Source organism: Mercenaria mercenaria, chromosome 8 (genome assembly GCF_021730395.1).
Source record: "Mercenaria mercenaria strain notata chromosome 8, MADL_Memer_1, whole genome shotgun sequence".
NCBI lineage: Eukaryota > Metazoa > Mollusca > Bivalvia > Venerida > Veneridae > Mercenaria > Mercenaria mercenaria.
In genome coordinates this window covers 43,655,164-43,669,600 of record NC_069368.1, presented here as the reverse complement: position 1 = coordinate 43,669,600, position 14,437 = coordinate 43,655,164, and the positions used below count along the sequence as shown (strand labels likewise).

General features: G+C 36.6%; 1 protein-coding gene across 1 annotated transcript; it reads left to right on the top strand.

Moving 5' to 3' along the window:
• Nucleotides 1-1,339: 1,339 nt before the first annotated feature.
• Nucleotides 1,340-14,019, top strand: LOC123566483 (filaggrin-2-like). Its single transcript, XM_045360624.2, has 2 exons — nucleotides 1,340-2,101; nucleotides 8,348-14,019. Exons 1-2 carry the CDS (start codon nucleotides 2,044-2,046, stop codon nucleotides 11,977-11,979), a joined length of 3,690 nt encoding a protein of 1,229 aa, XP_045216559.2. The 5' UTR covers nucleotides 1,340-2,043; the 3' UTR covers nucleotides 11,980-14,019.
• The last annotated feature ends 418 nt before the right edge of the window (nucleotides 14,020-14,437 follow it).

Here is a 14,437-nt window from a genome sequence, read left to right as displayed (position 1 = left end):
CAAAATCACATCAACATAATGTGGAGAAAAAATTCAAAGATTCCCCTCCGATCATGGGCGTTTATTATGTAAACCCACCAATTCAGCCTCTTCGCATGAACATTGTGTCTACGATACTGTCTGGGGGAATGAATAATGTATCGGAGTTTAGCAACGAGTATCTACAAGCCTGGATAGCTTCCTCACATAAAAGAATTTAAAAACCCTGGGCGAACCTCAAACCACAGCGGCGAGAGGCAATTGTTTTGTCAGCGATTTTTAAAACGTCTCCGCATTGAAGTTCCCGCGATTCCATGCATTAAAGTGCAATATTTACAACTTTGTTCCGCTGTCCTTACATGGAGGTCTGGAGCTATTGGTGACCTTTCAACACAATGTTTAGATATAAACCTTTGTTTTTGAAGTTGTCAAAATACTTTAATGCTTTTTCCGGCATCTGAAGAATGCAAATTGATATGTTGTAATAATTGTTGGTATTAATTGAGATTAAAGCATCTTATGTAATTACTAATTAAGTGGAAAATGCAACAGATTCATATAACTTGTAATCAAAGCAAACATTGGAAACGACAAATGTTTATAATTTTTATAATTGCCCGTATATTTTTAGGGAGCAACGGGGTTGAGATAATATCAAAGAGCATACACCTCCGCTAAATTTTGTTTTCATGTTCCCGCCTGAGGGCATCTAGATGCTGCATTGTTCGTCTGTCTGTCTGTCTGTCCGTACGCTGTCCGTGAATACATCTACTCTAAGGATTCAAGGTTATAGTTAGTCTAAGAAGGAAACTCTCTCAATTTCCAATTAAAAACTGAGTCCAGATTATAAAGTTTTGAAATTTTACAAAATTTTGTTAACTGTGAGCTTTGCCCGGATAAAATTTCCCACAGTCCTAGGCATATAGTGATCTTGAATATTATTAAGACAAACATAATCTTATGTTCTGGCCCTTTTTATACTTATAAACTGCTGTATAAAAACTGCACTATATATTTAAAAGTTTTTTCCTAACAATTCTTAAGGATCTGCTTTTAGCCTAGACCTTTCGTTCATACCTGGCATATTTTCCGGGACCACGACTGAGGTTTTGCTTTATTAACGGCGTTTGTTTCTCTTTATATCTCTCTTTCCATAGACAGGAATTATATTCTAATTTACATAGCTGTACCTTTAATTCATAACATAAATTTTGAAATCTTAAGACGTTTCATCTTAACGTGACGGCCCACAAATAACTTACTGACGGAGAAAGAACATGTCGACATGCGCTGACCTATCCTATTTGCTGAAATATGCCAGACAAGCCATAATTAATTTTTACATTATCATTCGTCAATATGTTGTCAAAATGATAATGAGCGGCGGATTCGCGATTGATTTACTTCGAACAGCTTAGCTGTGAAATTACATTAAGAAACATAATGACATGTTTAACCATTGAAAATCCGGTCGGTTGTTAATTCAAAACGTCAGCGTAAATGTTTATAAATAAAATGAGATACAGACAACTGAGGACCGCAGAAACACCAGTGAACCGGCAAGTATAACATCTCAGGGATCCGCAGAAACACTAACGACGGCAACGGAGCAATTTCATTCGATCTTACTTCTTTAAAAAAAAAATGACAATTTTATTTATTGCGAAGTAATTTGTCTTTTTACTGTTTGAAGATCGAAAGATAGGCACGTTACCACAACAAGCCGTGTTCAAAGGAATGATTATTGTCATTACTCATATAAAGGATTTATTACATTACGGAGGAGGAAAGGAACATTAACAATTCATTTTATCCGAAAGATAAAATAGGAAAGGGACTTGAGTTGTGCAATTTTCAGAGTACAATTAAACGATCTGGTAGAGACATAAACAGAAGAACATATGCACTGTTTCTACTTTCGTGACAGGACGTAAATACAATAAAGCATGAAATGAAAATATTAAACATGCTGATCGTTGGGATTTTATTTCCATAAAAGAATCCACAAACTTATATATTGAAAAAAAAAGCTTTCGTGGAAATGGAATTGACTGTGTTTACGAAATGACATTTTGGACGGTATATATATTAACGATATTTGTAGCTGCACCTCTCATCTTAGGTATGCATAGATTTTTTACTTTTGATTGCTATTAATTAGATTCTATTTATTACATGATTTTTCAGTGAATTATCGAAATATATCTAGTATTTTCACAGCGAAAAAATATCAGATATATTTTTCACTGACAAGAAACTTTGAAATGGGTATTTTTAGTCAAAGCATGAAATAAAAAGAAAATAATGTTTGTTTTACTTGTAAGATCAAAATACCTTTCACTCATGAACACCATGTGTTACGTTTTCACTCGTGGCTATGCCACTCGTGAAAGATTTTTCAAATTACACTGAAACAAACAAATAACCTCTATTTATTTCTTGTTACATCATTGACAGTAGTTCAAGTCTTTTATTTTAACGCATTTACATTTTAGTTACATTTTATTATGGAATTTACGCTGATTTTATAGCTTCTTATTTCTTAAACAGTTATTGATTATTAAAATCAAATTTGAATTATAATTTGCCCTCTATTTTATTATTGTAATTACAATTTGCCCGTCTGTGATTGGAAGAAATTGCTTTCTCAGACTGCTTATCATTTAACAAAAATTAAATTGTAAGCATGAAGTGCTGAAATGAAGGGTTGCTATGAAACAGTCACATCACGTACCTTCTATTGCGGTAAAACGTTAGACACAAAAAATGATAAATATATATAGCTTAAACACTAGGACAAAGGAATCACATAATATTCCATCTTTATCACAAGGAGAACAAATTATTGTGTATAGTTTGCCCACGGCATGATCAGCTTTTCTATAAAAATCAAATGAATAGTGTTTATGATTGATCATTTATAGTCACGTTAACCAGTATCAAAAGAGTTTTCTTACTTTTTTCTGTTTTGTAACCAAGTACAACATTCATTGCACGTATCACACTCCCTCAAAAGAAATCCCTAGAAAGCTTATCAATGGCACGTTCTTTTTCGCATTGACAGTCAAAAATAAAACTGCGAAATTGGTCCTCAAAAAATAACAAACACCAAAGTGGTTTAGTCTTGTTTCTCGCATGCGAAAATAAAAAAGGTAAAGTAATTGGAGTGTGATATAATTTATGATAAGTATTATAAAATACGTAATAAAGTCTAAATTTCACGACCTGTTTTGGGACACACCAGGGAGGGATCACAGTAACATTATTTACATCATGACAAAAAAATGTATGTCAATCGGACTGTTAAATTTCGTACGTCTAAATTTGGCAAACCGTGACTCTAGTCCATCTTCCCATGTATGAGGTTAATTACGTTGTCGAAGTATGTCCATGAACTATGCACATTTTATGTCCATGAACTATGCACATTTTCGACATGCCTGTATTGACTAGGGTAATATACATCAACGTTGAATTTATACGTCACCGCAAGCATGCTAATGCAATGAGATTATACATTTTGACTCGTGTTTAATTTACAAACGAACCAGTAAGAGATCTGCAACCTGTCGTATTCGCTCGAGGCTGCCGACAGAATGCCAGTATACAACATACATTTAATCTACAAGATCATAATATACATACGTTTAATTTGCATTATAGTACAGTATTATATGTTGTTTTTAAACTTCTTTAGTGGTGATAACGTATGATGCGCTAACTTACCGATATTGCCAGAAAAGGCATTAAATGATAAGAAAACAAAATTATTGATGTAGTAGATACCGGTATAAAAGAAGTTTTTTTTATGTCTCATTACATGTCAGTGCTGTCTCATTTGTGGGCCATGCAGAACTACACAATAGCAAAGTGATAGTTCGGTCCACTTTTTCATGTGGCTGTAAATGAAGGCAAAAAAGGAGACAATATAACATCCCACATATCAATACGTTTTCTTGAGAGACAATATGTATTTCTGTTTCTTTTCCTTTTTGCTGACATATTTGCATTTTTCTCTAAATAAAGGTGATAAAATTTCCAATTTACTGTATATGTATTTAGATTTATTCCCATTTTGTATACTACTTTATGATTATAGCGACGGCGTTTCAAAATATTTCTAGTCTTAATTATGTATACATGATTACGTGAAAATTGACCAAATCTGGCGCATTAATTGACAATAACAAACCAAAGTTGTAGTTTCAAGATCAGTTCAGAATTAGTTTCAAAACTCATGATCTAAATGAATATAATTATGCATTTAAAATCAAACACTTTTTTCTAAAGTCTAGATGAAGGGTTCTTAAATAACCCAGACGCTTAAACATTCCGGTAATGCTTAAACATCTCTGAGAAAGATTGTAAATATGTCGGGCTTTAAGTTACACGGGTATCTTTTGAGTTATGCTGTTAACACTTTCCTATCACTGAACTTACCAGTCAACTTTTTCCCTGTAAAATGACAAATAATAATAAGAGATTTACATTTTATGACGGAATAAAATTCTAACATATTATTTCTGAAAGCAACACAACCACCACGGAACCAGTACGCAATGAGCAAGGGTTGTAAAAGATAATTATCCGTAGAAATCTGTCATTTGTTGCCAATAAACCATTCGTTGTAAAAGAGTCATTTTTGTCAGTAAACCTTTCGGGGTAGGAATAGTCGTTTGTTGTCAGTAAACCGTGCGGGGTAGGAATAGTCGTTTGTTGTCAGTAAATCGTGCGGGGTAGGAATAGTCGTTTGTTGTCAGTAAACCGTCCGGGGTAGAAAAAGTCATTTGTTCCCAGTAAACCGTTTATTGTAAGAGAGTCGTTTGTTGCCAATACATCGTTCGTTGTAAAACCAGTAAACCGTCCGAAATTTAACAGTCAGTTGTTGCCAGCAAACCGTTCGAGGTAATAGTTATTGGTTGCCAGTAAACCGTCCGGGTTAAAACAGTCATTTGTTGCTAGTAAACCTTTCGGCATAAAAATAGTCATTGGTTGCCAGTAAACCGTTCGGGGTAATAGTCCTTGATTGCCAGTAAACCATTCGGGGTAAAATAGTCATTGATTGCAAGTAAATCGCCCGGGGTAGAACAGTCATTTTTTTGCCAGTAAACCGTTCAGGGTAAAACAGTCATTGGTTGCCAGTAAATCTTTCGGCGTAAAAATAGTCATTGGTTGCCAGTAAACCGTTCGAGTAATAGTCGTTGGTTACCAGTAAACCATCCGAAGTTAAACAGTCAGTTGTTGCCAGTAAACCGTTTGGGGTAATAGTCATTTGTTGCCAGTAAACCGTTCGGCTTAAAATGGTCATTGATTGCTAGTTAACCGTTCGGGGTAATAGTCATTGAATGCCAGTAAAGCATCCAGGATAAAACAGTCAGTCAGTAAACCGTTCGGGGTTTCGAATTAAAATCAGTAATACCTGTATATCAGTATATTTTCTAGAGATGAATAAGTTGTTTTATTTTGCTGACATTAATGCACCTTTTGCAACAGGAAGGTGGCAATTATTTACATATTGCTGATTGAGAACAGCTGGTGCCCTAGTTAAACTGATATACGTTACTGCACAGACTGGTTTTATGAACAATTAGCTTTCAGTATTCGTGTAGCTTACAAAACAAAAAAGTGAAGGTCACATATTTTTTACGGTTACTGTAATCTTATTAATATATAATGTTATTTTTTTTTAAAGGTCACTTCACAGACATATTTATGATTAATAATGATGTAGTTAAAACAATAACAAGTTTGCCGTATACATTCTCGACTGTCATATGTGATAAATATATATCACTCTTTTCATAATTATGAATATTATGATGTATATTTTAGGCTGAAACAACTAAATAGCAGTTTCTACATAGCTTTTCCTCGTCATGCATTAATTTGTTTAGGCAAATATATATGACCCTTCAAACTGGCGTCTGAAAAAAAACGCTGTAAACGCGAGCAACGTATATTGGTTTGAAATATTTTTCTGGGAATGTGTTTGTGCGTGTGTGTTGGTGGGGGGGGGGGGGGGGGGTGATTGTGGAGAGGGTAGGGTAGGGGCGGGGTGGAGGCGGAGGCGGAGGAGGGCTTATTTTTCTTGAAATGAAAATCTGAAAAAAGGAAAGTAACTAAAATTTCTTGATTTAATTGAACGCCTATATTTTCTATACAAGTATATTTTTTCAATGCAGTTGAACAACAAGATTTAAAGATAAATAATCATTGCAATACATCTAGATATGTGCAGAATGCAACAATATGTTAACATTAGGTAAACTCAGTGTATTAGTCCAACTTAACACTAAAAGAACCGGAATGCCTATTCGCAAAGAGCTAGGCTAAGTTAACCGGATATATCTTATCTACAGAAATTCTCTCTTTCTGTTCCGGGGCTTTCTGTCCTGGTAGAGGATGAATTTGGCGCCCTGAGTGGCTGCCTTTATACGTAAAGCGCCTTTCAACGCGTTTGACATGAAAAGGGCGCTATATAAATCTTGTATAATATTATATAATAAATATCATTTTGTCCTGAACGGCTATCATGCAGAGACGTAGCGGTAAATACGGGATCATGGACACAATATCAAAACGTGACAAAATCAAAACATGGTCTCGCTAAATATATATTGATCTGTGTTGTATTTATTGCGGTGGTGACATGTTTTGGTATCATGTCCGATGTTAATTTTAGATATTTTATGTTTTGTCTGCCATTTTCAGCTACTTATTTTGTGATAATTTACTGCGTAAGAGTTCTCAAGTTGACATTGATTGAAAACGACATAGTATGAATTACGGGTTTTATCCACGCCGCTGGCCGTATTAAACATTTGTCAAGAAAACACACGCGCAATGATACCTGCAAAACCTTAATTGAAATTATTTCATTCAGCCGAAATGATGACAGGTTTAGAGGTGTCACTACAGACGAGAAAAAATCTAGTGTCATGCATTTCAATATTATCTCCTTTTTTGCTGAGATCCAAACACAAATGCTCGTTCTTCTCTTGAGTAAATACATTTGAGCCGTACCATGAGAAAACCAATATAATGCATATGCGGTTAGCATGGATCCAGACCAGCCTTTGCATCCGCGCAGTCTGGTCAGGATCCATGCTGTTCGCTTTCAAAGCCTATTGCAATTAGCGAAACCGTTAGCGAACAGCATGGATCCTGACCAGACTGCGCGGATGCAAAGGCTGGTCTGGATCCATGCTAGTCGCAAATGCACACTGTTGGTTTTCTCATGTTGCTGCTCATTTTACTGTACTGAGCATATATTTACAGTCAGTTTTATTTCCGTTTTAGAAAGATGATGTATTGTGACAGAATTTTAAATTATTTCAAGTCTCAATTACATTTATGATTAGGTGACATTTGACAAACCTGGACGAATACGGTACACTTCATTACAAAAATAAAAAAAAACGTATATAGCTTCAAGATAAGTGAAATCACAAGTGGATTCAAAACTCAAAAAAGACAATAAATGTAGCCATTCAAAATGGCGCATTTTTTGTAGATTTTTTTTCACAAGATGCACATAAAATACCACGGTTAAGTAGTCCAGTCATTAAGCCATTTAAACAAATTAATATTCATATTAAAACGACAAAAGAAAAATCTTCTTAAATGCACGCGGACATACGCTGTGTTCGGTGTTCCGTTACTTGTTACTTATCAGCAATAGTTTCGCCAGTCCGAGATGTTTCATTTGGCTATAACTGGTATTATATTTTGCCAACAACCTAGAATGGAAAATCTTACCGATGAGGCATATAACCTCATTCCATATTATTAATTAAAAAATGGCTGTTTGCTTTTTACCGACAGGAAACACTATCAAGTTTATTTCTGACCGTAACCAAAATCGCTGCATGTTTCTTGCAAACTAATTGTAGGCAATGCTGCATTGGTCACTTTTAGCAAAATAATCATTGGCTGCCAATAAACTTTGGAATTAATTATTAGTGCCATCATGTGTGACTGATATACCCTGTCATAATCTGGGCCTATTACGACATAAGAGCTTTTAATGCGGGTAGAAATCTCCTATAGTGTCATACAGAGTCACTTCCGGTATTGTTTTAGGCACTCTCTGACGTCTTAGTGAACGGCCGACTATCCGCAAATCAGCCGTTTGACTTCCTCTCATTACGCCCCGAACTAGGGATGACAGGGGTGAGGGGCAAGTTACTCGAAGTCATTTTCCTAAATCATTCGGGCATGACTTCTCCCATTTAAAAGAAAATTGTAATTTATTCAGTATACAAAATACAAAATTGACAGTGTTATAACAATGGCCGATTAAAAATTATCATATAAAAATGTATGTATTTGTATTCAAATGCGTGTAACCGTTTTAATATATTTGCAGGTATCCCATTAAGAACTTCTGATTTGGGCCAAAATGGACACCTTGTACACTACCACAGAGACGAGTTGTCCGGCGGACATAGGCGGCACATACACTACCGTCCAGCATCCAAGCGCACCAGTCGCTTCCACAAAACATCTAGAAATACATTTTTCAAAAACCAAGGCACGCCAGTTAATCCTGCCGCCGCCATATATGAAGTCCCTAGCAACAGACACTATAATGATGCAATGGCAGGCAGAGTGGCGATTGAGCTACGATCTTTGGTTGATAGAACTAATAGTGAAAGTAATAATACTACCGACATGAAAAGCGATAATAGTGATAGCGGAGATAATAATAATAATAATGGGAAACATGACAATAATAATGGAAAATATGAGACTAATAACGGAAAATATGACACTTATCACGAACATGCTGCACACAGACTTCAAAACAGAGATGCACCCACACCACCCTCCGAAGCGCTTCCAAATGGAAACGTTCATTTTCCCATTGAAGCACTTCCGCATGGACTGCAATTTTTAAATAGACAGTCGCAAGAACGGCAGCTACAAAATCAGGCCAGCACCGCACCTGAACAATCAAATGGAATGTCTTTGGATCTAAATACACTTCTTGGAGAAATTCTTGAGACAACAACCAGTCCGAGTGTCACTCCCTCAGATTCTTTTATGTCCAACAGCCCCTCTCTAGACATAGCATTCTTGCTCGGAGACTTAGGAAGTGCTGCAAACGACCCAGGACAAAACCTAGGTCATCAAGGCCACCACCATGGTCACCAAGGTCACAGCCATGGTCTTCAGAGTCACGATCATGGTCATCAAGGTCACGACCATGGTACTCAAGGTCAAGGTCATAGTCATCAAGGTCATGACATTGGCCATGGTCATCAAGTACACAGCCAAAATCATGATCATGGACACGGAGCGCATCCGCACGGGCACGATATGAACACAGGAAACAATAACGGTCCAAATAGAAATTCGATCCATGACAAAGTAATCAACTCGAAAGCATCCGGTCGGCTCGAAAATCTGTTCAATGGGAAGTTCAATCAACACTCTTCACATGCTCCTCACTCTTCACATGCTCACCACGGTCACGGCGATCATTTTCATCATGAAGTAAATACACTTCCAAGCACTAACACAGTCGCCGCGGGATCACATTACCAAAAATCTACCATGCATACTCGACCAATTACGAAACGTGGTGTGAATGACGGTGATTCTATCTCTAAATTTCCTAAAACATTTATTGATAACATACTTAATATAAAAATAGGGAGCACAACACCTCCCCCTGTGGCAGTGCAAACAACACGACCAACATGGTACAATGGATATATAACTACGCCGAGATCTGTAGAAACCCAGGTTGAACGCCTTTCTGGAACAGACCTGAACAGTGTTAGACAGGCAAATCGGGGATTGATTCGGAAAGATGCGTCTTCTAGTTACGTTCAGACTCCGCAAGAAACAACAACAACGCCATCAATTGTTTCTCCAACGCCAAAAGAACTGGTCCATTTGCAGGGCATTCATATCATGTTTTCTGATGGGAAACAAGATAATACTGGTACAATACCTACAGTACACCTTACTGCATCCTTATCTGACAATGTTAACCACCTTCTTAAGATGGCTTCAGGCGGTTCAAATGCAGCACCTGAGTTACCTAACGTCACCTCTATAACTGACAAAATCACAGGTACCGCTGTTATAAGAGACGGACATCTCTATCTGGTTGTATACCCCTTTGGGAATAACAAATCGTTAGAGCTTCATTATAACCAGTCGACAAAACGTATACCTATGCCGCGCAATAAACCTGTTTCGTTTTCCGGTGTAAACAAACCACAATTTCAAACGCCTACGCCTCACTTCACCGAACCCGTTAAACCAACTGTTTCTTTAAAGACTGCTTCTTCAAGTCGTCCAAGCGGTCATCCAAGTTCAGTTAAACCAACTTCACAAACGAAAGTATCAAGCACCGGCCATGCTGACCACCATCACGTTTCTACAGGTTCAGATATTCATTCTACTTCTCACACACATGGCCACGTGTCAAAACCGGATGTATCTACAAACGCTGGCAAGAAAACACATTCGCACGCGCACGGTCATCACCAACATCATCAGCATAATATGCATCATCCTGGGAGCCCCACACCATCTTTGACAGGTCTAAAACTTGCGGAAGTAAATGATACAACGCTACAAACACTTCTAGCTCCCATTGACAGATTTGTCTCACCATGGGATTCACTTAACTTTTCTAAAGTATTTCCTTATTCCGCAGGTAATTCTAGTAATAAAACATCATCAAAGAAAACACTCGAAGAAGACTCTGAAGTAGACGTTGTAACATTTGTTGCGAAGGCGACTGATCCATTTAATCGAATGAAAGTTATCATAGAATCCCTTGTAAACAAAACATTATCCTCTGACACAGGAAATATGACAAACGCTAAGCCAGAAGCTAGATTTAATTTCGAGTTAAAACTTCAGGCATCTAATTCACAGAATACTAAGGACAATTTACCATCTACTACAAATCCAAATAATTCAGAAGAAAGAGCATTTGACACAAATGTAAAAAGTACCACCACTGCATCAGTTCTTGTGACAGATTTCTCAACTACTGTGAAACCGTTTGGTGAAATTACGCAAGACAGTTTTGGGAGGTCCAGCGCTGAAATTACAACGCCGTCAAAATCCATACCGAATGTGCTAAATGGTGGAAATAGCTTGCAGACGACGACGGAAATAAATCTGCCAGATGTTGTGACAAAATCAACCACTAACATGCCAGATGTTAACAACAGAGATAACGCTGGTAATTCCCCAGCGGTTCCACCAACACCAAATATGCATTCAAAATTCGACAGTATTTTGCATGTGTCTGAAAATATTGCTCCGTCTACTACATCAAGGACAAACAAAAGACCAAGCGATTTCTATGGCACAACGGTGTCCTACGTTCCAAACTACACAAAGAGGACGTTTGTTAGACAACCCACATACCAAATAACAACACCATCGTCTCCAAAGGTATTCCCAGAAAATCGCAAAACTATCCCGCGTAATATGCAAGTCAGTCAGCGGCGTACTACAGTGTTGGGATCAAACTTACAACCGTTCGTGCAAAGGACCTCTCCAAATCGGTTCCGTCAGGGCTTGAATCGCGGACAGTCAGAACAAATCATTTCACTCGCTGATATCCTGAACGATATAAGACGTATTCAGTTGCATAATATGCAAAGGTTTAACATACAGAACAACAACTTTGACACAATGATACTAAATGAAGCCCAACAGAAACCCGTTATACGAACACCCATAGTCATGGAAGGTCCTGTGATTAGGGAAACATCCACAAGACGGTACTCTGACTTCCCAGCTTTTAGAAACAATAGACGACAAATTCATCATCAGAATTCTAATCACATAACCCCAACTCCAACCCCTGTTCAACGGCGATTTGGTCGCCAAGCACCGCGCGATTCCGCCATGGAGGCAATGCTTGTGTTATCAGTGGACGACATAATGGCTGATCAAACAGAATTACATGGTGCGATTGTCGTTTCTCATCGGAGAGATCCAGCTGCCAGTAACAGTATATGAGTTAATACAAATCTCTACGGACAGTGCGATTTGGGAAAATGTCAAACAAAAAAACACGTCCTGTTTATTTCTTATCGCTTTAGAAATGGCGGAATAAGAGTGAGGAGACATCGACAAATTGAGATTTGTTGATCATGTGTGACGTTTATGGATGTAAACAGTAGTGTTTTATGCATGTGCCAAAATTTATATTGATGCTGATAGTTGCAGATGATATAGGGAAGATAAAAAATGTCCAATTATGTAACTGAATTCGGTGTGCCGCAGCAATTTCAATCTCATATTGTAAATGCGTTGGAGTCAGTTTAGTTTCACGAGGTAATCGACCTCTGTGTGATGCTCAAACTTGCATTTCACGGATGTTTTTGAAAAACAAAAAAATGATGGATATTTTTCTTGAGCATTACTTAAAACGACAAAATACAATCGCTCAAATGACAGAAAAACTTCTAATTTGATTAATTTATCATGCAGTAATGATCAGTTAGCCAAAATATTAATTGATCTAAATTGACTGTGATTGTGTTACATAAACTATTGTTGACTTATTTTATTGCGACCTTTTCAATTCAAAAAGTAACATGTTCATTGTTTGTTGAAACCAGTGGGAACGTTTGTCCATTTGAAAAGTAAAGTCGTGTAAAACTGTGTTCAAGCTCTTGAATTATGTCTGATAGGCATACATTGGGACAGCCATGTTTGTACTGAACTCCGGTGTTATTCATGCATGAGCAAAGAGTAAGCCTTTTTCCGATGATGAAAAGAATGATCAAAGAGAAGACTAACTACATTTAGTCATTAACAATGGCATAAATCAGTGAATCATACGTTGAGTGCGGAGAAAAGTAGAATAACTGGTACCGGCAGAACACAGAATATTTATATTTATTCAGAATATAATGACACAAGAGCTAGTGGTATCAGATGTGAATTATATGTCCAGTATACTGGAAACTAAAGATATGCGCTTGCCATTGTCAAATCTCTCAACATGAAAGTGACATTGTCAAAGGGAATTTGTTTTGATACTAGACATTCAAGTTAGGTTGAACTTCTTTCCATGTGTTGTAATGGAAACCACACAATTAAATTTGGAGATACACTCAAGAAAGTTAAAACCGCAACATCTATTTGCGGCATATATTTTAGTCCTACATCTTGTATCAAAACATTGTTATATACAAAATATTATTCATTAAATCCGACCAAATTATAAAGTGGTTTCATTCGTGATACTTGAAACATGAAAATTGTCATCTCTCTATGCAAGTGTATCTCGTGTTGTAATTCATGCCATACCTGATCTACAACATGCATTTACAAAAATGGAATGTTACTTAATGCTGAAGTCGAGTATAAACTCACGAACCACGATTCCGTCAAAATCGCCCGACTGTTTTGAAAAATTATACAAGTCGTTATCGATTTTTTTTTATTCTTATAAAAAAATAGGCGTCTATCAAAAATCGTTTTTGGAAGTATTATTATGCCACAGGGCCAGTCACCATTCCTTTTTTTCGGTATGAGGGAGTCGGCGAAAGTATTCCGGGTAACCTGCGATATAGGAAACCTTTTTGCGACATCAATAAATAAACGTTTTTAATTATGTCAGCTATGAAATTTTAATAATTTTACAGAAAAAAGCACGATTGATACCCGGATTTTTATATATTTAGATATGATGAATATACAGGCTGCAAAAATCTTTCTGGAACATTTTTTTTCAATGGTCAGATGTAGCGTGTTTAAATTTCTTGAGTGTATTTTATTTGTTTTGTAAGCAGTATAGTATCAATGGGAACCATGGGTTTCGATGCAATGTTTTTTCACTAAAGAAATGCATGTATGTGTTTCCTAAAGATCTTCTTGCAGACTGCATTCTTAGTTGATGAATATGTTCAGTATAAATCAAGTCATGTTTGCAGCAGATGGTTTGCCCTTTTCTACTGCATACATTACTCCATGTCTGTCTTAAACAATATTAATGGTTTCCTGTTAACTTTTAGTGGTAACATTCCGTTGAATAAATTATGTAAATTAGTCATAAGTTTACAGCGAAATGTTGAATCTTTATTTTTTTTTTACATATGTACAAACAGTTTGGTATTTTTCTTTAAAAAAATACACGTCTCTAAAACTTAAGTTCCTGTCATGCGTATATTTTTTTTTCTTTTCTTCACTGAGCAATTACTGACACTTAACACGAAAATGCAAGATTTACTTGAGGCAACAGATTAAATCATTCTATGTATTTTAGATTTTTGGGAATTTAGCCAGAGCAACCAGAATAGCCAGAGTAGCCAGAACGGTTAGGGGTTAGGGTTAGTTCTGGCTACTCTGGCTAAATTATTTTAGGTTGTTATATTTTCATTTTTATTGCTTTATACTGATAGTTATAAGTATAAAATACAGTAACTACATGATACATTAAATCAAACAGAGGTTGTTTTTTTATCAT